The following is a 27,529-nucleotide window of genomic DNA, read 5'->3' as shown; positions in this document are numbered from 1 at the left end:
TAAAGAACAAAGAGAAAGAAACACAGAAGAAAGCATTTTTTTTTTAATCCAACAATATATGGAACTAAATGGTAAGAAGAGAAACAGCTAAGCACATCTTTTGTTAGTTTGGTAAATTACAATTCTGTAAATACAACTATTCACCTGTAAAGGTCTATTAACATTCCAGTTAACCAACTGTATACGTGTTCTGTTTGGGTGGTCTCTTTGTTTACACAGGTCTTCAAAATTAATTATCAATACTATACCAATTATGTCCCTTATTTCTAGCTCCTAGGCACAGTGCCTGGAACACAGGAGGCACTTAATAAATGTTTGTTGAATACATAGATCCTCCTTGTGTTCTGTGGCATTGCTCATTCAAGGCATTCAAAGCTTCTACTAAGGCCTCATCACATTCATTTTCCTTAAGTTCCATTGAGCACAGAGATCTCCATTCAGTCCTTTCGTACTTTTATATATGGTAGGCTAGAAAGTTTCAAACATTATCTAAAAGCACACCCTGGCTGCTGAATGAAACACAGATTAAAGCAGGGTGAGAATGGAGGTCAGTCAGCTGATGACTACAGTAGTCCAGGCAAGAGATGACGGTGGCTTAAAGAGGGTGGTAGAACAGACGCCTTCCAGGGCACTTCTCTGCAGAGCGCAATGGCTGCTACAGTCTGTTCTGACATGGGTAGCGTATGGCCAGGGGAAAAGCTGAAGAGCCCTGGAAGCGGGAAGAAGACAGGATTGGGAGGTAACTCATGGTTTCCCACGCCCCTGCTCCATGTGAGGAATCCAGGCACACAATCACTCGAAATGTGCTACAAATGTGCGAGCTGGCTACAATATCTGGCTACCAGTCTGGTGAGATAATTAGTATCACTACTGTTTTTAATGTTATCAAAACCAGTGCATCGTAGGACATCTACGCTACTTAGTTTTCCCAAGGGTATTTATTATTTTAGATATAGAGACGATTTTTTTAAAGTTTCCTCAAACAAGACAAAATGTTGCAACTGAGAACAAAACTAAAAGCCATATCAACCATGAGAGTGAAATTTCATTTTAGTTCCAGGTTTGAATTGTTTCTCTAATACCTAGAAGCTAAATGATCAAAGTTTAGACATTTAAAGTTTAAAAGTCTGAAGGTGCACAACTGTTCAAAGAGAACACATATTTTAAAGGAAAGAATATGGACAGAAGAAAGGTACTTGCCTAAGGTTTCACATCTCTTAGGCAGATCTTAATTCTCAGAGTAATAGACTAGCTAGAGCCTGGAATTTGCACGTTTGTAGCCTATTATTTCAAATGAGCATTTTGCTCCTTTTTTTCATATTTTATCCTACTTTAGAAAACGTTGGCTGCCCACTTCTCCATTCTACATTCCATAAAGTCCTCCAACATTGTGCTCCATTGGTTATTCAAATGCCACATCTGTTGAGGAGCGTATATGAACTACTTAAAAGTTGTCAGTGTCACGTGACTCGAATTCATTAGACTATTATCCAGAGAAGCCTGGTGACAGAGGCCAACACTTTCCAGAGAGAAGAGTCTACCGCAGCTGGGGCTCCGCTCTTCACAGCACCACACGGTGACAGGAGAAGCGTGCTGCCCTACCTCACACACACTTGCTTCCCTGGCTCATCCCAGGCTCTAGCCTTGCTTCCTGCCACCACCTCATGATTAATCCATTGGTTTTCAGGTATTTTAATTACCTGAAGCCCTGGGCCAGTTGTATTGTGCAGACTCGGGACGTAAAGACACATCCCACTCAGAGAATTCAGGCTAGGCTTGACAAAATACTTAATTCTGCTTTTCTACCACTACCCAGCTCTGAATTTCTTGTTGTGGGGGTGACCTGGCAACATGTCCTGAGCATCCTGCAATTATCTGCGGAAGTTGGGTCAAAACTCCTTGATTTAACTTGATTCAGCAGTCCAGAGCCAAGAATTACCTGCTGGAGGGAGTTTATAGGTATCATTACACTACCGTCTTCTTGTGAGATAAAATAAGAAGTGGGTAACTACCATATGACTTCTGGTTGACTGATTATAATTATAATTCTGAGCTCTATGCAATCTTGCTTACTCTCTCACCCTGCATTTCTAGTAGGGGAAAAAAAAAAAAAACCCAACAGCATGCTCCATTTTCCATTGATCATATCACAACAACTCCATTCTGAATAGCCATCGGGTGTCACAGTGTTACCCAACCAAAGCCATTAAAGTTGATTGATGAGAAAAAGGCTAACTGAAAATTGTGAAAATGACAGATGCAGCTCCCCCCACCACCACTGCTGTTGTGTCAAGTAGGCAGGGCTTCGTGCACTGCTATTAAAGGGGCTCAAGGAACTCCGTTTGCTTTGTCATCCATTTTTTAAAACCTTAGCATTTTTAAACATTTATTTGAGCGAAGCATTTGTGAATAACTGCGCAGAAGGAGTAAGCCCTGCTTACTTCAGGGAGATTCAAATTGACAAGATTTTGCATGGTACAGGACCTGATGACTTGGTCAAAGGAGCTGGCCGATAGCTCTGGTACATGATGTTTAAGACTCAGCATTATCTCTTCTGTGTTAAGTATCAGAGGCAAAAGATAGTTCTCTTTCTTCTTTATAATAATATACTAGTGAGGCCAAGTAACTGACTAGTTGCCAAAAATCAACTTAGACCTGAAAATCAAAAAGCAATTACAATGCAGCTATTACTCAAATCCACAAGTATCTAGTCTCTTGTTCCTCTTCTAAAAAACAATCTGCCCAAGATAATAAAGAAAAAGGTTTGGAGCAAATAAGAGGTTAAAGTTAACTTCTTTTTAATAATCTAAAGGTTGAGGTAACCCCCCATTCCCCGGTATATCAGGTACTATTACGAGATGTACGGAGATCTTGTATTTCACCTCTTCCGTATGAAAATATTACTAGTTCTTTGACTCTTACAAATTCTCTAGTTCTAATGGATGAAGAATTTCTTTTCACGAGAAGAGCTAATGTGCTCTTCACTAAGGTGCCAAATAGCAAGGATGGAACATTTTGCTATTACTCAGCCTCATTCCCACTGGTAGAGATAAATCACAATCTGTCCTGATGAGAGAAGTATGATTTCAGAATGGGTCTATTTCAGTATGGAGGGACCTTAACACAGAGGTGAAGGTAACTAGCCCATCACCAGGGGATGTGTGGAGGATCCAAGATACATCCTACCCAGGGACGGATCCCGAGGTTCCAGACCTTCAAGCCAGTATAAAGCAACTCTTTAATCTTTCCATCACGAGGGGTCTGCCTGAACAAGGTAAGATTTGTGTTGACTTGAAGCTCTTTTTGCTTATCCTAATTTGACTATACTCATGGCACAAACTTCATCAGTATACAAGGATTAAGTGCATCAGAGAATTTTCCTCAGTGTAAACTTTTCACTACTCTATGGCAAACTTGAAAAGTTACTGGTTCTCCCAAAGAAGATATAGATTCGGTCTTTATGACAATAAGAACTAAAAACAAAGGATTAGAAGTACTTGCTAATTGTTAAAGGAAAATGTTAAAACATCTAATATGTACAAGAGAGTTACTGTTGAAGTTTTGCTGAAGGGTAAATCAAACAAAAGCATCAGTGTTTGAAACATAATGTTTAAATACTAACCACAAATATTTTACTCTTTTCAAAATTATTTCTATAGCTCCCTCTTGCCTTTTTCTTCTTTCTCCTTTGGGAAAAAAAATTTTAAAAGCCTACACCGGGGATACAACCATATTTCCTGGTTAGATCATTATTAGTTCAAAATATGTATCTATATTCATTTGAGTTCTCTCTCAACTTCACATTCCTAAAATAGATCACTCATGCTTGCTGAAGTTACCCAGGACCCAAACATTCTCAGATCCAAATGATTCTTTCTTCTTTAAACAATTTTGTTTGTGGAGAATCTTGGCAATCAAATTTCGCCCTACTCAAAAAGTGTCTTGGCTTCTCTCCTCCAAATGAAAATACTTTCCATAAATCCCTCATTTCTGCATAATACATATTATATAAATACCTTACAAATGAGTACAGGTATACACTTAGAAAGTCCTCCAAGTGAAATAATTATTTTAACCCTACTAATATTAGACAAGAAATCAGTATGTAACCTTGGGGGAGAAATTCTTGCCTTAATAAAATAAACTTGAATTCTGACTGCATTTTGTGTAAGAACGGTATTAGATGATTTGACATCTGTGATATTTTTTTATACCCTACAAATCTATTTGGCTAGTGATAAATTAAGGTCTAGGAAGTCTTAAGTAACATGCCCAAGGTCATGCAATGAGTTAACGGCTGATGTGGGACAAATGTTGAAGTTTGGTCATTCTTAATTCTGCCTTAATATTCTAAATCTTAAACTTAATGAAGGCCTCATGATATTTTAAACCATCCATGGTCTGAGTCCTAGATCTAATTATCAAATACATAACTACGACATAGAGCACCATGCTTAAAAAAGCAACAAATGACATGTAAGACCCATTTATGAAAAAGGGCAGAGGAGACTACCCCCAAAAAATATATTCATAGCCTATTTGATAAAGTCAGGCTAGAAGAGCAAAGGGTGATAGTAAATAAATGTCATGCTCTAAAACTGAATTTTACAGATAGTTTCAGCATGATTTTTCTATGTTTCACTTTTCACCGTCAGCTGTGAGCTGTTTCCAAGTGTGAAATCGCCTAAGAGAGGAAGCAAAGCTGTCATTTGACATCTGGGAGCGTGGAGATTGGGCTGCAGTAAAAAGCATTTTGGACTTCTTCAATTTACACACATATTCACCTATAAATTCTCAAGTCTGAAAAGTATTCAACGAGAAATATCAATGTAAATTTCAAGCATTTATAAAGGCTCATAGTGGAGTGGAAAATAAAGGTGAAGGACACACTCTGATAGGTACGATATCAACTTGTGAAGACTGGAATGAGAAACTTAAGTGATTCAATTAGCATAATAACGAACATATCAACAATTTTACTCACTTGCCTTAGATTGCATATTAAATTTTCCAATACAGTCTTTTGTGCTTTATATGCTTAATATTAGAGGTTCTATTTCCTAGCTGCTTTTTTTTACGATGAGAGTCAAGACTTAAAAAAATACTGGTAAAAAAAAAAGTACTCTCTTGACACTTCATTCTTCCTTTATACTTAAAATGCTGTAACAAAAATTTACATTATGGTAAATCATTTCAGTGATAAAGCACATAAAATCCTTTGTGTGTGGTATACACAGATACAGAAATAAAATGAGAGTACTGACAAGGAAGTCCTCTAGAGAAGAATAATCAATTTACTCCAGTTTTTATTCTATAACCTCTCACAACGAAAAACAGGAGAACCTGTCTGTAGGGCTCTTAATAAAGTATCTAAAAAGCTCCCAATATGGAAACCAGGCAGTGTTATGTTTATATTCCTACGCTATACCATCTATTCCCACTCCGGGGGTCTGTTTCTTTACTCTTTCTCTTCCTGAACTCTGTCCTGTGTTTCTCTGGTATGAAAGGAACCCATTTACCATGAATGATGTTTATTTAAAATACAACCTTTCTAGAGAACCATCCTAGATAATCTAAGGACACAAAGTGAACCTAAAAGGAATGATTTCTACTTTGAAAACAGGGCTGGGTTTGATCAGTGAATTCGTATTCTCAAGACCCTCTTGATAGGCCTGCAGCTGCAGCCATTTATTTGCTGGCTTTTTCACAGATGTAGACAGAGAAAGCTCATTGGTTTTTGTCTTTTTGTTACTGGACTTGTTTTCCTTAATATAAAAAAAGTGGTAACTTTTTCAAAAAGTTCTTCAGGTCACTGTAGAAACTTGTGAATATCAGATATCCTTGGTAGTATGCAGTGCTGAAACAACCATGACTTTTTAAAATCTAAGATCGCAAAGTTGGCAGAAACTCTACTTAAATAACAGAAGGTGATCATTTGCATTTCAAAATTTATCTATCTTGCTTTTCCCCTCAATTAGACCAAAACATGTTGATTCACAGGTTTCTGTGTGTGTGTGTTTTCTTTTTTAAACTTATTTATAGAGCAGAATAATGGCCCCCCTGCTAGTTTGGCATGTGCTCAAGTTTCTGTCCGTGTAAATCGAATCTGTTACTGGAAATTTTTCTCAAAATATGAAGGCACATCATCCACAAGATGAAAAGATACATTGCTGATATTATAAAGTACAGGGCAGGTGGATAATGTTTTTAGGACAAAAATGTGATAAGGATTCCCAGGAGGGAGGAGTGGTCGGGGTAGAGGCTGCATGCTGTTTAAACAGAAGTGGGTCGTTCTCATCACGATCTTATGACAACTTTACTTTCTAACCAAACATCAGCTGCTGGACATGGCTTAGAGTTACTCGGACAATAATACTAAGGTTAGAATTAGAAAATGGAAGGGCAGAGGGGATGTGGGAGGGAATTACGGCAACCCTTAGTGTTTCTAAGAGTAGAGCAAAAGATGACTAAGTACTCTGTGTCCCCATGTGTTAATGGATTTGCGACTTTTAAGCATTGAAATATTAGCATATTAGCACTGTTCCCACCCTTTGGGGAGGAAACACTATTTATAGTGTTCATCAGTAGCACTGCTGTTCACTTTTGAAACAAACAGTAACTTACAATTTTTGGTTCCAGTTCCCCTTGCATTGTAAGCTAGGTGTGGGAGAACGCAGACACTTAACGGAGTTCTGTAACTCTGGGTTTCCAAGCATCTACATTACAAGGCTAGCTCTACTTTTCAGTTAAGGCCATTACTGGTTTTATTTTCCCCTGTTGATGAAACAAATTAATAGGTCCCAAAAATAGAAGAGACTTTCTACATCGTTCAATGCATGATATAATGCTAGGGCACTTTTGCAACTCACAAAGCTTGAAAGTACAATTCTTTCCCGCAAATAATTAAAACAAAGCCCTTCTTCAGACAGCTTTTCTCAAATGTTAGTGAAGGACAACCTGGAAAATGACAGCAAAAATCCATTAATGGTAGACTGCCACCTGCTGGTAAACTGTGAGAACTGTGATTTGTGGGGAAAGGCTTAAAAATAAAAATAGGGAACTGATCTGGATTAAATTTGCTGTTTCGAGTACACAAAATTAAAAGTATCTTTTGTTGATGAATGTAGTATAGTTTTGTTAAACACAGATTAAAATTTTCAGGTGGTCAACATGCTGCGAATGTTAAAGTAAACATCGTACGTTGAAGAAACAATTCTGCTAGAACGCCAAAGCATAACCTTACAGTTTTCGAGAAGAAAGTGACAATAAAAATAGGAAATAAGGAGTCAGTTATAAACACTAAACAAGGCCTCATCACATCTGGTTTGATGTGAGGTTTATCCTGCACTTCACTTCCGGATTTAACAGGTTTCATGTAAAAGAACTCCCAGATTTGGAGCGTGTGGGTGGTTTAGTTGGTTGAGTGTCTGACTTTCAATCCATGCTCAGGTCACAATCTCATGATTTGTGAGTTCGAGCCCTGGGTTGGACTGTCAGGCTATCAGTGCAGAGCCTGCGTGGCATTCTCTCTCCTTTCTCTCTGCCCCTATTCCACTCATGCTTGCTCTCTCTCTCCCTCTCGCTCTCTCAAAATAAATAAATAGACCTAAAAAGAAGTCCCACATTTAATTTTGATCCTTAAGCCTCCAAATTCATTACAATTAATATATGTATTTATGTACACTGGCACCTAAGATGTTATTTATCAAACTACAGAAGGGGGTGAGTATTTACAAAAAGAACCAGATAACCATAATAAAGTGATTTCACATTGAAATTATTTTTGTTATCCCATTAACTAAATCATACTAATAAGGCTTCAAAAAACAGCATAATATTATCTACTTGAGAGAAACAAAAAACGGAGGCATGCTCTATTGCCCCTAGGAAGAAATAAAATCAAACACCCCTAATCTGAGGGAAGAAAGAGGAAAAGAAACAGAACACTAAGAAAAAAAAAAAACAACCAAATCACGTTTTCAGGAAACAGTTTTGGGATATTTGCTTTGCAGGCTGAAAAACTTAGCTATTCCCCAATCCAGGAGTAATTCTTAACAATGAAGGTTGTAACTTAAAACAATATAGCTCTTTCAACCCTAATTATAATCACTTCCCATTATGCAGGGAAACAATGTTAGCATCAATAATACACTGGTTAGCTAGGAAGCGTTAAATACTGTATTAATCAACAACTAAGCAGATCATGTCACCATAATCAGCTTGAACCTCCTTTGAAAGCCAGTGGGGTGACAAGTGAAGTAACTTGGACTATCCAAAGAGGCTGAGAGCCGGGCAAAAGGTGAACGAACTTTGGATTCAAATATAGCCCCATCTGCACTGACAGAAAGACACTCACACAAATCCAATTCATATGCTTACGTGACCTGTAATTATCAGCAAAGGATATAACACCCCCCGAAATAAAGCTCTAATTAAAAAAAATAAATAAATAAAGACAATACAGTAAGAGCAAGAGAAATCTGTTGTGTTGAGTATTTGGCTAAACTGGCTATTTTAAAGCAAGAAAAACATGCTTCCTAAAATGTCTCAAATACAGAGAGAACTCTAAAATCTGCTCTGCATGCCAGAGCACCTCATCATTGAAGTCACAGTACTGCATTTTTAAAAATTCCATATTTTATCCACTTTTCTCCTTGGGAATTTTACCCCTGTAGTTGGCTACCTCTCACATCTTAATAAAACCATCCACTGAAAGAGGTTCGGGGTATTCAAAGGTCCTTCTAAACACTGAGAAGTTAGACACTTCTAAGACAGAATTAACTGTCTCTCCTAAGAGAAGTACAAGCCCATTTAACAACACATACACACACACACACACACACACACACACACACCCCTCTAGAATATATAATGGTTTCTTCCCCAAATTTTCTTTTTTTGAAAGATTTGAGAGATACCCAAACCCAACACCTATGTGAACCGCTAGAGAAAAATACAACTTTTATAAAGAAAAGAGAGAGGCGGAACTACTTTTTCAAGTGAAACATTTTAAGAGATTGCTCTAACCTGGGGCACAGTACATTCTCTCCATGGCATCACTGTCACAGGAATCTTCAACCTCGCTCCACCTGCTAAAATACGTTAGCTGAATGTGTCCTAAAAACAAAACGACAGGAGAAATCAAAACATTTTTCTCTTCCATTTTCTGCAGAAGTGAACTGTAATTACTCCTTTTGTAGCTAAAAACAGTATCATTAAGAATAATGGCATCATTAAGTACTAGAAGCTATTACTGGGGGTGAATTTGCCGCACTGATAATGAAGCTCTAGACAGGAAATGAAGATACTAATTACAAGATAAAACGCCTACTCAGTTAATTGGAAGCAACAGCGAATAAAAAGAAATGCATTTGCAAAAGTTCCTGACCTCTATCATTCAATAAGATGTTGTTTGGGTTCAAATCGCGGCACACAATTCCCTCTCTATGTAAAGCATCAAGGGCTACCACCATTTCAGCTGCCCATCTTTGAATGCAGCCCTCGGGGATGTAAAACCTGGAGTTTAGTGCTAATTTTTTATCAAGGTCCTCAAAAATCTGATGTATTTCCTTGTCTCCTTCTAGTGCTAATCCACTCTCTCCCTTAGTCTCTGAGTCTCTCTGAAACAAAGTCAGTTCCTCTTTAGCCAAATCCTCAGTTTGATCTGTAAACAGCAATACTTCTTCAGTTTTTAAAGTGTCTGTGTTTACATTATATTCATTAGCACCTGAGAGTGGGTTAGAAATATGGAATATGCTTTCTTCTGTGTTGGTTGCAGTGACTGCAGACTCAACCGCTCCAAGTCCTTGGAACTTAGGATCCGAGCTGTGTAACAAAGACATGTCTCCTGAACTACTGTGATCACCAGCTGTTACAAACAACATCCCAAGATCCCCCTGCGTGCTGTGTTTCTCCGCTATACTATGGGATTTAGGCCTGGAGGGATCACTCAATTCCTCTGTGCCATTTTCCTCACTTGCTTGGCGTTGTTCAGTACTAAGCCTGAGGCATAAAACATCAGGGGCTTCCAACAATTTACTTTCAATTATGCCTATATTAGTCTGTGTAAACGGAGTGGGTCCCATTGCTTCACTGTCTTTGATGGGCTCCAGTTCACCAGGTAGATTTACAAGGAGATCGGGCCTTCCTTCATCAGTGCCGATGACATCATCAAAAGCAGCATCTTTAAAAGAAATAACTGGGACAGAGTCATCTGAGCCCCTGCTAATGGTGTCCTGAGCTATAAACTCTACCTTGCTTTCGCTAGTACTGAAACCCCTGGAAGTGCCGTCTCCATCTGGAAGAGTGAAAAATGGTTTCAAAGGCTCTGACTTTAGACTATACAATTTTTCTCCAAAATCAAGGCCTAGGAGTTCACTAGTGCTATCCTTACTGTCTATTCTAAAGAATTCCATGGGGCTGTTTTTAGATCTACTAAGGGAATCAGACGTTCTTGGAGAACTATCTGCTTCTAGGTCATCATCTCCAGCAAAGAACTTCAGCTCGTGAGCTATGTGCTGGGTGCTGGGGCTGCCACTGTCAGCAGCAAGGTGTGCTGGGAAGCTTTCGATAACTCTGGGATCAACAGCATTCCCTCCAATCTTCACGAAAGGCTCCTCATTCAAGGACCCTGGCTCAATCTTTTCTTGCCCATATTCATTGCATAGGGTCAGATAACTAGTGGTACATTCCTCTTCTGAACTTGAGCCAGAATCTGGCCATTTTGGAGAGCTATCTTGGCCTTCTTCGTCTTGGTTGCTATCATCTTGAGAGCTTGGAGTAAGACTAGTCTTCAGAGGCAGAACTTTAAGCATCGTTCCACCATCGCTTCCTCTGGATTCAAAGCTGCTGCTGTCCTGAGGACTAGAAGTTGGCTGTTGCAGGTGAACTTTAGTGAGTGCAGATTTTTTCACTTCCCCGATGTCAAAGCTTTCTTCAGGACTTCTGTTTAGAAACTTACTGATATATGACCAGAGTTTGCCACCTGTGAACAAGTATAACCAAAAAAAATTTTTAAGATACCCAAATTAATGGTTACTTATTGAAGCCAAAAGAAAAACCAAAAGCATTCTAATAATCAATCAAAAGCAATATCCATTAATATCAAGTATGCTATAAAACAAGCATTTTAGGGGCGCCTGGGTGGCGCAGTCGGTTAAGCGTCCGACTTCAGCCAGGTCACGATCTCGCGGTCCGTGATTTCGAGCCCCGCGTCGGGCTCTGGGCTGATGGCTCAGAGCCTGGAGCCTGTTTCCGATTCTGTGTCTCCCTCTCTCTCTGCCCCTCCCCCGTTCATGCTCTGTCTCTCTCTGTCCCAAAAATAAATAAACGTTGAAAAAAAAATTAAAAAAAAAATTATTACAAAAAAATAAAAAAATAAATAAAACAAGCATTTTAATAAAATGTATTTTTTTGTGATTGCTGACTGGTGAGTATCGTTTTCAACCTATCTCCTGATATCAATTATTTTTTAAATGACAACCTATTTCTTCCTTTGAAATTACTTTAACAAATACTAATAGGAAATCCCACAGCTAGAACACTGCTGTAAATATGATTTAGCTGTTGGAACATGTGATTATGTTCTGAGCTGTTTATGTAATAATTTTTTCAAGCATGGCCCCTTGGTCAAGTGGAAATACATAAATTTAAGTGCTGCTTAAAACTGTATATACTATAGTGTGTGTGTGGGGGGGGGGGATCAGCAATATTATTCCATTTTAAAATGCCCAGTCCAAGCTTAGAGGGGAGATATGGCATCCGGTATATAATTATGCCATTATAAATGACATATTAATAACATTTTCCCCATTTTCTCCCTTCCCCACACACATCACGTATGGTAGAAGACCAAGTAAACCAGCTGAGGAAAATTAATTGGGTATTAATGGGGCAGGCTACTGCAAGTCTGATTCTATATTCTGATATATATCAGAAACCTATAAAAGTAAAATCATAAAAATCAATTTCACAGAAATCATAGAAATCAAATAAACACAAAGCAATCCAATGTTTTACCAGCAATACTTGTTAGGTAGTTGTTTCACTTTACTTTTCTTTTGTTTTAACCATTAAAAACTCAGCCCGTTTTACTCATTAGAATCTTTGGATAAATAACTATAATAAGTATCAAAACCCCATCAAAGCTTTACTGTATTGCAAGAAGAAAGAACAGTTCAATTTGATCCAGAAATCTGATAAACAATAATTGCAGAAGCATACTTTGTGAAGATACAACTGTATCTTCCAAAAATGCGAAATAATGTGTTAAACATGAATCCCCTCTATTAACATGGAAAAGGCAATTTTTTCAGCACATTTTTAATGTCTTTATTAAGCATCCTATACCAAGAGTAACATTCGTAAGAGAAATAATTACTGACAGTCAATTATATCTATAAAAAGGTAAGCGGAAGCATCCAAAAAACTCTTTTTTGTACACTGCCTTTTCATTTCATTTAGAGGGACTCAGTAAATACACAAAGCACCCAGTACTGTGCCTGCTATCGAGTAAATGTGCAGTAAAGGTTAGCTGTTACAATATTAATCCTAAGATATTCAGACATCTCCTCTACCAGTGACCTAGTTAACAGCCTTCTCCCATTTTGATAGTAATTAGCAGTATTGGACATTAGGGCATTTAACTTTTCACTCTCATTCTTTTCTTGGCTAACTTTCTGTCCTCACTAGGTTATACTTAGTGTTTCATATCTCCCCAGAGTCAAATTAAAATTTAAGGGTTCATATATAGCTTTGAAACACATTCACAAGAGACGGCATGCATTGATTCCATCTTTTTTTTTTTTTACAACAATAACCACATTCCTCTTATCACAAACACCTCTATTGTGGCACACTGACAATAAAGCCTGAACCTGAAGCTGGAATTCCTGTATGCAATCCAACTATAACAACGTGTGTTGTTTTCAGTTCTCCTAGATGGGGACTACTGTGAGGACAGGACTGTCTTTTTCATCTTTCTCTGTCTACTGCCTGATCAGTGCACAGGACATGGCAGGCATTCAGTCAGTGGCAGGCATTCTTTAACTCAGATGGTAACTCATCAGAATGTGATGTGCCATCACAAAGCAGACAGTCTCTGTAGTCACAAAGTTCCAGAAATAGCAAGACACAGTCAAGTTCCAAGAAAAGTTGCATTCATTCTTGGGCCAATTTCACCTAGATGAACTGCTGAAATCTAAAATTCAATATGCTTAAATTCCTTCTTCTTGCCCCCAAATCACTTCCTCTTTCTGACCTCTAAGCCACTCTGGCACAAAAGCTTTGGACCAAACTCAAGATTATTTTTTCCTCCCTTGTTCTTTCTACATCTGACAAGTTTCCAAGTCCTAGAGGATATACCCATAAGGTTTCACATAACATTTCACATAGTCTTCCTCTTCCATTGATTCCTTTGGCCATTCTCCTTGGAATAACTTTATAGTTACAACCAGATTCCTGCTTTAACTCCTTCCTGTATCACTCTATCATACTAACTGCTGCCCAGTTAATCTTCCACTTTAGCACAGATCTTACATTATTTCTCCATTCAAGAACCCAAATCCCCTCGACCCCCTGAATGAATGATATACCAGCCCCAGAGAGGCACTGAACTCCTCAGTAATACAGTGTGTCAAGCTATGATTTGGTTCTCCCCCTCAACTCATCAAATACTTCATCTGAATTGGATTTCTCCAAATATAACCCATGCTGGGCTTTTGCTCAAACTATACCTACCACTTAAAGAATTTACTTTCTTATTAGTTTGTCCAACATCTGCTTGTCAAAATCCCAACTATTCTTGACAGTCTCTCAGAATTTCTTTTACCAATTTTTTTGATATCCCCTCAGCAGATATGACTCCTATCGTCTCTGAATTTTTTATATCACTTAGTCCCTCTTACAACATTTAAAATATTCTATTTCATGTTAATATTACTTTTATACCTTTATCATCTCCTTTACCAGACCACAAGGAGAGGATTCTGCCTACCATATAAAATAATATGTATTAAATAAGTATTTAGTAAATTGGGTTATAGAAAGATGGTATCCTTCCAAGTATTTTGAAAACCTTTCAAGAATAAGGGTCTATAAATATTAATAATGTCATTATTTTTTATCATACTTTCTTCCTATTTTAAAACAAATATATGGCTTCTTTATAAACAATTTAAATAAAGAAAAAGAAAAAGAAAAATATACAAATCACCTAGAAACACCATTAACTATTTGTACATTTATTTTCAGGCTTTTTATTTGTGACTAACATCACATCATGAACATTTTCTAATTTTCATGAGACTATGAACTTGAATGGGCTATACAGCATATCCATGGGATAGATGTTCATCTATTGTTGGACATTTACATTTTTCCAATCTTTTACTATTAGAATTAAAATAGTATGTACCTTCACATGGTACAAGTATTTGATATCTCTGACAATTTCATCAATATAGAATACCAGAAATGCAAGTACTAGATCAAAAAGCATGAATATTTTTAATGCTTCTGTTATGTGTTATGAAGCTATTTACAGAAAGGCTGTACCCAAATCCACTCCCATAAGCACTGTGTATTAATGCCATCTTCATAGCAACTTGCCTATATTGGATATTACCAAGTTGACCGATTTGATTAATCAAATATGGCATCTCACTTAATTTCCATTCTTTTCATTATTACATAGAATTTTTAAATGTGATGGTTGACACTTTCTTTATAAAATTTATTCCTAGCCTAAACAAGCATCCTAAAGTAGACTGTAAAAACTGCATTTTTCAAGAGAAAACAAAACTGTTTTAGCCCTTCCCCATTGTTTGCTAGGTACCCAGGTAAACTTAGTGCTTGATATGGAGCTATGGAAACAAAATTTGAGTCCTATCCCATATTTTTTATCAATTACAAAACTCATGAAAATCACAAAACTTACAAGAACACATTATTTCTATTGAAATTTGTCACCCACAAAAGCTGAATAGGTTTTCCTTTCTATCAAGATTAGGCCTAATAGACAAACTTACACAAATGTCAACATTATTATTATAACATTAAAAACATTATCCTTTTGAAAAAAAACAACCCTGTTATTGATAAATCTCAAAATATAAACAGAAAATACCTAACATATTTATAATTTTTAACACTTTGGAAATATAAATGACACCTTTCTAGGCGCCATTGAAGCATATAAAATTGGAGATATTAGCTATTTTAAGCTATGAAATTAGAAATTCATAAAGTTTAATAAAAACTCTGTGTCTCTCATTAAATTTTACTGATTTTCTGAAAGACTGAAAAGAATATTTGTTAAATTTGCTTGGCCAGAATTAAGACCTGACATTAACAGGTCTGATAAAATACTGCTGAACAATGCTCAAAATCATTTTCTGAACCAGGAATTCCAATTCAAGAAATTCATGCTACAAATAGTTCTCAAAAAAAGAAAACAGAAGTATACAAAGACATATAAGCAAAAGTACTAGAAACAATTAAACACCAATTAATAAGAGAATAGTTAAAAAAAATTATGATAAGTCTATAAACCAAATATTCTTTATTCAAAGAAATAATAGCAATATTTGCAAATATAGTAAAACCTTGGATTGCAAGTAACTTGCTCTGCGAGTGTTCCGCAAGATGAACAAAATTACTAATAAATTTTAACTTGATAAACGAGCGATGTCTTGCAATAAGAGTACTACACGACGCCGAATGTCACATGATCACAACTGAACCAATGATTCTTGAAATTCACTTTGATATACAAGTGCTTTGGGTTATAAGCACGTTTCTGGCACGACTCATGCTCGCAAATTAAGGTTTTACTGTACTTACATAGCGTTTACCATGTGCTAGGTACTATTCTAAGTGTTTCACATATATGAACTGCTTAATCGTCACATCAACTATAGGAGGTAGGTAACTATCATCCCTATTTTACAGATAAGGAAATGGAGGCACAAAAACGTTAAATACCTTGCCCAAAGTCACACAAGCTAACAGTAGTCTGACTCCAGATTCCTTGTTTTTAATCACTACACTGGTCTCTCTTAACACAGACCTACATATACTGTTAGGGAAAGTCACTCAAGGTACACTGTTAAGATAGGGGAAGAAAACAAGCTATAGAACAATATGTAGGATCCATTTTTTTTTTAACTAGACGGGTAGGGAGAATATATTTATACACAGAGGAAAATTTCTCCTATTTCTAGAAAGTGGAACAGGGCATAAAAGTGACTAGGAGGGGAGATTTTTTATTTTTATTTTATGTACTTCTATATATAGTTCAAATGTATTGCTTTACATATTAGTTTCATAATAAAAAAAAAACTTGTTAATAAAAAAAGAATAATTTCACCCCTGGGGTCCCCAGGTAATTTGGGGTTACTCTTTCCCGTCCCTCATCTCTCCGATGTATCCACATGTGCAGGCTTTTCCAAGCATTTTCTTCTAACCTAGGCATTCACCTTTTCTCCGACTCAGCAGCCAGCAATCATGCACCGAGCACCTTCTGTGCACCAAGTGTTCTGCTAAATGCAGGGATACAGACGATGAAAATGACACAGTCCCTAATCTTAGAAACTTAAAGTTTTAACGACACACACGGCCTTGACTGAATACAATTACTTTCTCACCTTTTCCTTCCCAAACAGAATTAACATAAGGGATTCATTAATAGGAACAATAAACATTTTAAATCTCTCTCCTAAAAGCCTGTCTGCTATATCCAACTGCCCACTCAACACCACCTGGATATTTAATAAGCATCTCAAACTCACAAGCCCCAAACTGAAGCCCTGATTTTTTCCCTCGAAATCGACCTCTCCCACAGCTTTCCCCATCATAACAAATGGGAACTCCATTCTTTTAGTTAGTTAAGCCAAAAACCTTGCAGACGTGTAAAGCACAATCAGGTCAGTTCTATCTTCAAAACAGATTCAGAATCAAACAACCATGTCTTACCACTTCCACCTCTAATGCGTTGAGCGAGCTACAATTATTTTCACCTGGATTGCCACAAAAACTTCCAAACTGGTCTCCCTGCTTTTGCCTTTGCCCTCCTAGACTACATTTTCCACAAAGCAGCCAGGGTGAGCCCTATCTTGCCACTCCTCTGCTCAATATCCCTCAGTGACTTCCTTTTTATTCAGCATAAAAACCAAACTATAAGCCCACAGAAGGAAGATCTGCCCACCGGCCTCCCCACTTCCCCAAGCTCTTCCCATTCTGCTCCAGCCACAGTAACCTTGCTGTTTCTTATACCCCAAATAGAGTCTTGGCTCCTGGCCTATTTGTTCTCTCTTTCTAAGATGCTCTTCCCTTACATATCCACAACATTCTGCCTCTTACTTCCTTCAGTTCGCTGGCCAAACGTCCCTTTCTTAATAAGGTGACCACTCTAGATAGAATAGTAACCCCCCCACACACACCCTTTTGGCATTCCCTTTTCCTTCTTTTATTTCTCCATAGAATTTATCTCCATCTGACGTATATTTACTGATGTATTTGCCTATTATCTTTTCTGCTTCTCAGTGTAAGCTCCATGTGGGCAAAGTCTTCATTGGTTTTGCTCACTGCCATGTTACAGCTAAGCCTGTATCCCAGTAAGCGCCAATTTGTTTCTAACTAAACAAATTAAAAATGGAAGGAAAATGAGTCTAAGAGACTTACATGAATCCTGAATAGTCCTGTAAGCGGGAGGAAGCTAAAGCCACAAATCATAAATATTCAAGCATTTGTATTACAGAGAAAACAATTGTTCAACACTTATTTTTCAGGAATAGCTATTTATACATATGAAAGTAATGTGTTTGTGACTTATGCACAACCTTCTAATTCACAGAGGTAACAAAGAAAATACCACTAACATGTAAAAGATAGCACACCGCCCGTCAAACAGTTCACTTGATTGCTCAAGTGAGCAATCCAAAAAATTCGCCTAGATTCTTCCTTCTCTAACTAGAATCCATCACAGGTCCCATGGAGTCTACCCTCAAAGCATAAGGGCTAGAACCATTATCTCTTGTCTGGACTATACATTGCTCGCAGCCCGTTTGTAATCCATTCCCTATACAACAGCCAGAGTGATCTTTTTAAAATGTAAATCAGATCTAGTCGCTGCTTTAGATATCCAGGGGTTTTCCAATGCACTTGAATAAAAGCCAAAGTCCTTACCCTTCAGTACAAGACTCCTGCCTATTTCTCCCATAGCCTCATATACGACAACTGCCCTCACCTACCATACACTGCAACCAAATTGTCTCCTTTCTTGTTTATCGAACGTTGTTTTTGCTTTTGATTTCTTAACATTGATCTCTCCCACTTACATCCAAATGGTTGTCATTCAGCACTCCTCTTAAATGGCACCTTCTTAGAGCAGGCTTCCTTGACTACCTAATCTAAAGTAGTCCCCCAGTCATCCTATTTTAGAGTTCTCTGTTAGAGATCAGTGGAGTCCCTATTATTAGCCAATATTATCATGCTTTTGGTTTTCTGTTGGACTCTCCACAAGAATGAATGTAAGTGTCAAAAGGGCAAGCTCTTTTCCTGTGTTGTTCACCTAAGAGAGAGTCTAGCGCATAATACACACTCAATAAATTTGCTGAATGTTAAATGAATCTACGGTCCCTATTTGCACTTTAATTTAATATCTTTGTGTTATAAAATCTTCGTAAAATTAAACAATAGCAGTCAACAAGAAATGAACAGTCAACAAGAGATCCTCACCAAGTTTAAATGATCCAGGGCAAATTCTATGATCACGTAGCCATTCAGAGTCAGGTATGGCCAACAATAAAGGAAAAGAAGCTTGGTAAAGATCATCTGAAACATTAGAATTTAATTGATAAAGATTTTCTCAGAACTAAAGTAAAATCAGTTGCAACAGCAGCTTTAAGAAGTGTAAGACAGAGTGAGAAGATGGCAGAAGAAAACCGGAAGTGTGTTCTGGAGAAGGAAGAGAAAGAACAGGAAGAGGCTGCAAACAGCAGAGGCAAACTAGAATCGAAAATTTGCCACAGATAATCTCCAACATGAATAATCCACCCTGGGTAATAGAATATTGACTATAATTACATTCATCCTACTGACCTTGTTCTAAATTATTATGGATTATTACTACGCAAGTTATTTTGTTCCACACCAGAGGTGGCTGTATTTCGCTATCAGATGACATGACCTCTAATTCAATAATGTCTGTAATGCACTGGTATCCTCAGATAAAAGCTGTCTATAATGTCTGAACAAAGGTGAATTAGTTATCCAATTCACACACGCAATTAACTCTCTTAATACCTGAGAGACCATGGAGCCCCTTCTGAATTTCCTATTAAATACTACATATGGAGGTCTTCCCTCCATCTGTAGTTATCTTGTGCTGTACTTCATAATAAACAATATTAATAGTTTATTGCCCCCGTCAAAAATCTTGCATTAGTTATCATAAAAGACCTCATTCCACAAAGCAATGACTCATTTTCCTGGGAAAATGCATTAAATTCAAATGCCATGCCTATTAGTAAAACACAACACGTGTTTATTCTCAGTAATGTAAAAATAATAACAACACCTTCGTGAAATATGGAAAATAATTTAATTTTTTTTTACTATTTAAAAAAACATCTCTTAAAAGCCAAAAGGCGACTGTTTATTTTGTGGGTTTGTATTTATATGCTGTATTCAGTCATTCTAAATAAAAGACTATTTATTTAAATTCAGGTATTAAAGGGCAAAAACAAATCAAAACAGTATTTTTTTGCCACCTGTTTCCTCTACCAAGAGCTGAAATTTCATAAATAGTTTGAAGGCAGGGCACCATGCCTCTGCTTTGTACGCATATGTGATGCCAATGGCTGTGTTCGTAAAAACCCAGATCAGAATAACTAGGTAATGTCAAACGTTAAGCAAATACCCGTGCATTCTAAAAGAGGAGGTAATTAATTAATTCTTCAGGGGATGCTTTTTAAGTCATCTAACATTAATGTATCCTTTTCGCAGAGAACAAAATAAAACCCCTAAAATACAACCTCGCTCTTTTAGCACACCTTCACCTTAAAGTTCTCATCAGAGTAGACCAATTCTAGGAGAAAGTAAGTAGTTATGTATATCTAACAAGGTTACTGTAGTTCAAATGAAATCCGCTGCTCACCTGGGTTTTCGTTTTCCCTCACAACTCAAAGAGAGCAGAGGAATAAGGAAAGTTTCTTACATGTGTTTTATATGTTTCATCTGCTCATGCGATAACAGAAGTAAGAAGGACGTTATGGAAACGGAAGAGCTAAGGAGATGATGACATTCTTTGCTCCATAAACAATTTAAACTACAAACTAACCTTCCGCGTGCTGCAGCACAAGAAATACCGACTCCTCAGAAATGATGTACTTGTGCAGACACACCATGTTGGGCACACAGCGGGGGATGATGGTCTTTCTGTTCCTGCTGTATTCACTGCTTTTCCTTAGACCCTGACAGAGAACAAAAAGGTCAGTTGTACCCTCAGTTGCCTTTGGAGCCTGCTGTGCTCTGTGTTTATCAACCAAACTAATCTATCCGAGTTACTCTGGGCTTCAGAGAAACCACTCATCTGCTGCTCTATGCCCCTCGGTCCCTGGAGGCTCTGCTGATGGCATCTGGCGTGAATCCAGAGAACGGAAGATGCCACAAAGCTGCCATTAAAATCAATTACGTGGGTCAGTGTTTTTATTAGAGATGCTCTCAAACTAAGTCATCAGGATGATACACAGTTATTTCTCTATGACCTTTTCTTAAGTTTTATTTTACATATATAGACAGATCTTTAAAACAGTAGACATTGTGAGATCATTCAAATTTCTGAGACATAAAAGGTATTCCTGATGAAACAGGTGATTTAAAATTTCAGGCCAAAAACAGTATAAAGACTATTTTAAGACTTCTCCAAAGGAACAAGGTGGGTATAGTTTCTGGTGTCTTACCCTGGTTTAAAAATCTGGGGAGATGCCAGTGATAAAGTATACTCAGAAAGAAATTTGTTTCCGCATATGTTAATGTAACTTACTGCCATGCTGTAAGAATCTGAAAAAAATACATAAAACTAATCTGAAATTGATTAACTCTAGATGCTGTAGAAATGATTAAATTAGGATATTTTAGAATATGTACTGCCATAAGCCATTTCAATTTTGAAATTACAAAATTGAGGGATGTTTCTTTCCTTGTTCCTAGAATTTAGATTAAAAAAAAAAAAAAAAAAAAAAAAGAGTGCCAGGAATGTAGAGAACACTTTCCCAAATACCTGAAACAGAGACTTTAAGGCAAAATTTCAGTTCTTAGGGACTGTAATCATAATCAAAGGGCAACTCTGTGCAGTCCTCACAAATTACACAAAATGTTTTAGAGGTATATTTAAAGTACACACTATATATTTAAACATGAGGGAATGAGTCTTCAACTTATCCAAATGACCACCTCTAAAGGCATGCTATAAAGTATTTATCAACTGTGACAAAAAACAGGAAGTAAAAGAAATACAGACCACCACAAACACAAAAGAACATTCAAATACCCAAGAAAAAACATTAAATATTTTTCTTTCAGAAGCATAATTTGAAAATAAATTCCTAAATTCATTCAACATACAAATTCTACTTACTTTTAAAATGAATGTCTGCTCTGTCCTTGTGTCCATTACAAGTAAAACCTACATAAAAGACATGAGTAATGAATCATTCACAGTACAATGAAACATGGACTTGTAACTTTTTGAAACTATACTTTAAAGGTTTGGGGGATGGGGAGTGTTGGAATTGACTCCACCAAAGTTGTTAATTTCTGAATAGATTTTTTTTTTCTTTAACCAAATCACAGGCTTAAAACAGTCTTATCTAGAGTAGGTTTTACTGGGGTTCATAGGTGGCTCAATGGGTTAAGCATCCGACTCTTGATTTCGGCTTAGGTCATGATCTCACAAGTTTGTGAGTTCGAACCCTGAGTCAGGCTCTGTGCTGACAGTGTGGGATTCTCCGTCTCCCTCTCTTTCTGCCCATTCCCAACTTGCTTGCATGTGCATGCTGTCAAAAAAACCATTTTTTTCAAGTGGGTTTTATTACAGTTTCCTTTTCTAAAAATTCCATATTTTAGAAACATTTCTATATATTTACTTATTTCTATATATAGAGAATATATATATAATTATTTATATATTTTTTAAGAAATATATTTAAAACAAATCTAGGAATTTGTTTTAAAATATATTTCTTAGGGGCGCCTGGGTGGCTCAGTCGGTTAAGGGGCCGACTTTGGCTCAGGTCATGATCTCGCGGTCAGTGAGTTCAAGCCCCGCGTCGCGCTCTGTGCTGACAGCTCAGAGCCTGGAGCCTGTTTCAGATTCTATGTCTCCCTCTCTCTGACCCTCCCCCATTCATGCTCTGTCTCTCTCTGTCTCAAAAATAAATAAAAACATTGAAAAAAAATTAAAAAAAAAATAATAAATAAACATTAAAAAAATTAAAATAGGGGCGCCTGGGTGGCGCAGTCGGTTAAGCGTCCGACTTCAGCCAGGTCACGATCTCGCGGTCTGGGAGTTCGAGCCCCGCGTCGGGCTCTGGGCTGATGGCTCAGAGCCTGGAGCCTGTTTCCAGTTCTGTGTCTCCCTCTCTCTCTGCCCCTCCCCCGTTCATGCTCTGTCTCTCTCTGTCCCAAAAATAAATAAATGTTGAAAAAAAAATTAAAAAAAAAATTAAAATATATTTCTTAAAAAAATAAATTAAATAAAATATATTTCTTAGAAGGAAAAATTTTCCCTTATGGAATATATATGGTTAAGAGGAAGTAAAAAAAAAAAAAAAAAATACAGGCATTGCTGAAGTCTCATTTCTCTTCCTAAAACTCTTTATGTAGCAACTTGGTATAATGATCTCAATGACTCAGGCTCCAACTTAAGACTCCCTTTTGGTGCTACTTCTGTATCTAAGACTCATCCTAGCTCCTCTTTTTCCATTAGCAAATCCTGTCAGCTCTATCCTCAAAATGTACCCAAAATGTGAACTGACTTGCCAGCTATTACCCTGATCCAAACAAAGATCTACCTGGATTATAACAATGGTCTCCCAACAGATTTCTCTGCTTCCTCATTTGCTGCCCTATGGTCTGTTCTCTAAATAGCAGTCAGTGTTTTCTTTTAAAACAATAAATCCAAAAAATCACCTCAAGACCCTGCATGATCTCACCCACTGCCCCCTCAAGCAACCCCCTCCCCCACCCACCTTGGCAGATAGGAAGAGTGCCTATAGACAGGGGATTGATTTCTCTTTACCTACCAGGTACTAAGTGTTTACTATGTGCTATGCTTTAGCCATCAATGTTAATTCTTTCAACTACCTATAAGATACTTTTACCCTTCCTATTCTACATGTGAAAACATTAAAACTTCATCTATAGAAACCATAATGGTAGATAATAACAGCATGTACCATTTGCGAGAATTTCAGTGAAATAATCTTGTAAAACTGCTTGGTATCGCCATTTAACTATTATTGCTTCTTCTCCCTGACATATGCCCCCCACAGCCCCTTAAAACAAGTACTCATCTTCCCATATTCAGCTCAAATGTCTGTCTCTCAATAACACTGATTCTCTCCTTTCTTCAGTCACCCACTGTATACAGTACCAACCCCTTGAATTTGATTTTATTTGTTCATGTGTCTATCTCCCAACCAGATTTCAAGCTTTTCATGGCTATATCATAGGCAGAATAATGGTCGCCAAGGACGTTCATACCTTAATCTCCAGAACCTGTGAATATGTTATGTTTCTGGCAAAAAGAACTTTGCAGATGTAATTAAGGTCTACAGACCTTAAAACAGATTATCTTGGATTACCGAGGAGGCTCAATCAAGTCCCATGAACGCTGAAAAGCAGAGAACTGTCTCTGGCCAGAAGTGGAAACACAGAAGTGATAATGGCAGGAGAAATCAGAGAGATGTTAAGTATGAGAGGGTTACACAGTTGCTGGTGCTAAGATACAGACACCCGCATGTCAGCACTGGAGAAAGGCCACCGGCAGCTCCCAACAAGCATGAGAAGGAGCAGACAGCTTCTAGAAGCAAAGACCAGTGTTCAGCTGATAGCCAGTAAGGAAGAGTTCAGTCCTACAACGGCAAAGAAAAGAGTTCAACCTACAATCTGAGTAAGCTTGAAAGTGGGTTTTTCCCCAGAGTCTTCAGTAAGGAACACAGCAGTGCCCGCACTTTGATTATAGTACAATATGACCCACGTCAGGCCTCTGGTCCAAAGAACCTTGACATAATAAATTTAATTGTTGGAAGATGCTAAGTTTGTGGTGATTTGTTATGACAAAAATAGAAAACTAATACAGGGCAGAAATTGTATTTCCTCCAACACATAACACATCACGATCCCATAGTAAATAAATGTTCAATAAACACAGTGAACAAATTCAGGCTTAGAAGACAGATGGCAATATGTGAAGGGAGCTTAGAAAATAAGTTGGGACTAAAGTTTCATATTCTCCATCAAAATAACAGCTAAAAACATGAGACTGTACCCCCAACGAAATGTTTACACTGTGCTGGATTTCAAAGAATTAAACGATATAATGCACTGAACAATCCAATGAGATAGGTATATCTATTTTTCCTTTGTGACTGGCTTTTTTTAAGTTAAAATATAGCTGACCTACAATATTGTTAGTTTCAAGTAGTGATTCAACAATCATATCACATACACTATGAAATGCTTACCACAATAAGTGTAGTTACCATCTGTCTACCATACAAAGTTATTACAATATTATTGACTATATTCCCTATGCTGTCCTTTTTATTCTCATCATTTATTTTATAACTGTAAGTTTGTACATCTTAATTCTGTTCACCTGTTTCGCCTATACCCCCAACAACCCTCCTCTCTGGCAACCACAAGCTTTGTATCTCCATAGTTATGAGTCTGTTATTATTTTTCGTTTGTTCATTTGTTGTTTTCTAGATTCCACACATAAGTGAAATCAAATGGCATTTGTCTTTGTCTGATTTATGCCATTTAGCATAATATTCTCTAGTGCCATCCATGTTGTCATGAATGGCAAGATGTCATCCTTTTTTGTGGCTAATTTTCCACTGTGTACATGCACCACATGTTCTTTATCCATTCATCTATAGATGGACACTTAGGTTGCTTCCATATCTTGGCTATCGTAAATAACATTTCAGTAAACATAGGGGCGCATATAATCTCTTCGAATTAGTGTTTTTATTTTCTTCAGGTAAATACCCAACAGTGGAATTACTGGATTACATAGTATTTCTATTTTTAATTTTTTGAGGAACCTCCATGCTGTTTTCCATAGCAGATGTACCAATGTATATTCCCACCAACAGTGCATGAGTATTCCCTCTTCTCCACATCCTCCCCAACACTTGTTATTTCTTATCTTTTGAATACTAGCCATTCTGATTATTATGAGGTGATACTTTGCTGTGGTTTTGATTTGCATTCTCATGATGATTAGATATGTTTTCTCATGTCTGTAGGCCACCTGTATATATCCTTGGGAAAAATGTCTATTCGGGTTCTCTCCCATTTTTTAATCAGATTTGTTTTTGGTGTTGAGTTGTATGAGTTATTTATATTTTTGGATATTAATCCCTTATCAGATATATCATTTGCAAATATCTTCTTCCATTCAGTAGGCTGCTTTTTCATTTTACTGATGGTCTCCTTCCTGTACAAAAGCTTTTTAGTTTAATGTTGTCCCATTTGTCTATTTTTCCTTTTGTTCCCCTTGCCTAAAGAGAAAGATCCAGAAAACTATTGAGACTGAAAATCGATTACTGCCTCAGGCAGTTAGGAAACTGTTGGTAACTTTCAATACTGTATTATGCTGTGAACTGCTGGAGCAGAAGTCAGACTGCTCTGGGTTAATAATGGGTGATAAGAAGATGGAAGTGATATATATAAATCTTTCAATAAAGAAATATGCCAAAAGAGGGAAAAAAACACTAAAATGAAAGAGTTAGTGGGGACATCAGGTCCAAACTATTTTCTGATAAAATACACCTATTCTCCCCATAATTTCCCCTTGAGCTATATGCAATCTTGAATCTCCAAAGCATGGAACCACATTCAAAGAGCTTGAACTTTGAGACTTAATTTAACATGTCATATGTGTAAAAGGAGACACTTCGGTCCTCTCTCTGCCTTTGCAGAGAGCTTAATAAACCTCTATCGAGTTTGTAAAGTAGTGTTCCTTAAATCCTCTGTGTTTTTGTACCAAGTTGTGACTGTCTTAAGCCACTCACCAGAATGTCAATCTTCTTTAAATAAGATACATCTCTATGAAACAGAAAACATTTCACGAGATAAAAGGTATGGAAGATGTACAAGAGAATTTCTTTCGTCTACCAGAAACCTCTTAACTGGCTGAACAGAATATATCCACGTGAATCAGGAGTGATTCTTTGCTGATCTTACTTAGCCATGAAGCATGAAGTGGATCAGATAAAAAGACCAAATTAAGATCGACAAACATGGCTGGGAAGTGATGCTCTGTTTGCATTTACTTTCTTCTCCTACCAAGTTTGTTTGCAACTAGACAACGTTCACATTGAGGCAATAAACACAAGAACATATGTGATTTTTTTTTTAAATGTGCCCTTTGACTGTCAATTTCTCCCAAACAGGTGTTGGCTAAATGATTATAAATTGGCCTCTGGATACACCTCTTCAACTGAGCCGTACAGGGCTGGTGATAATATAATTAGACCTAAAAACATCAGGCTGGTGAATGCTTTCCATCTGTTTGGCAATAATGTTTAGTTAACAATAGTCTTTAAAAGAAGCACCTTCAACTTCAGTTCTTAAAGTTATTTATAGAGCCATTCTTAACACACCAGCACTCCTGCTAACAAGAGCTTTAGCCACTTGGAAATTATTAGCCATACGGCTGTATACAAAGAGAAACGACTGCATTTAACATCTGTATCTTTCCAAATTTACACGCTTCAACCTCATTTAAAGTCATTTCTTAATGAACAGTGCTATGGCACTGCATTAATATTATAGTTGCATGCACAAAGATCATAAGGAGCCAAACATTTTTTTAATGCCAACAGTAGGCTAATCTGTAATGAAGCTGTCAGCATAAAGGACAAAATAATAGCTTCTTTAACCCTCAAACAGAATTTGTTCATTTGTGGACTAGAACACATCAATTTAAAAACTGCTCATGGGTTTGCTCACCTTTATAAAGACAAAAATCTAATTTGGTACTAATTTGATACAATTGTCTTTTCCAATAAAAGGCTCCTAAAACCATCTTTTATTTCATGATAAAACAAGTACTCTAACTAAAACTGTCATGAAATAATTACCTCGGATAGCATACCTTATTGAGAGAATACAATTAATGTATTTCTCCCTTTCATTTTTCACTCTCACTTATCAGCACTATATTAGCATATGGTCTAACAGAAGAGATTACTCCATCTTTGCCCGACGTAATATATAGAATGACTGCCTCTAACTG

At 37.1% G+C, this 27,529-nt stretch overlaps 1 protein-coding gene across 9 annotated transcripts in view; it reads right to left on the bottom strand.

Moving 5' to 3' along the window:
- The window catches only part of RPS6KC1 (ribosomal protein S6 kinase C1), a 322,126-nt gene that overhangs the window by 163,325 nt on the left and 131,272 nt on the right, over positions 1-27,529 (bottom strand). For 8 of the 9 annotated variants that reach the window (XM_040446438.1, XM_040446437.1, XM_040446436.1 and 5 more), the window contains 4 exons: positions 21,638-21,685; positions 20,339-20,471; positions 9,389-10,984; positions 9,028-9,117 (listed from right to left, as the gene is read on the bottom strand). In XM_040446438.1, the coding sequence (XP_040302372.1) occupies positions 9,028-9,117; positions 9,389-10,984; positions 20,339-20,471; positions 21,638-21,685 (1,867 nt within the window). The remainder of the gene's footprint in view (positions 1-9,027; positions 9,118-9,388; positions 10,985-20,338; positions 20,472-21,637; positions 21,686-27,529) is intronic. The other variant, XM_040446443.1, reaches the window with a different exon arrangement.

This window comes from Herpailurus yagouaroundi, unplaced genomic scaffold (genome assembly GCF_014898765.1).
Source record: "Herpailurus yagouaroundi ecotype Mexico unplaced genomic scaffold, PumYag 195, whole genome shotgun sequence".
NCBI lineage: Eukaryota > Metazoa > Chordata > Mammalia > Carnivora > Felidae > Herpailurus > Herpailurus yagouaroundi.
This window is presented reverse-complemented; position numbering and strand designations above follow the sequence as displayed.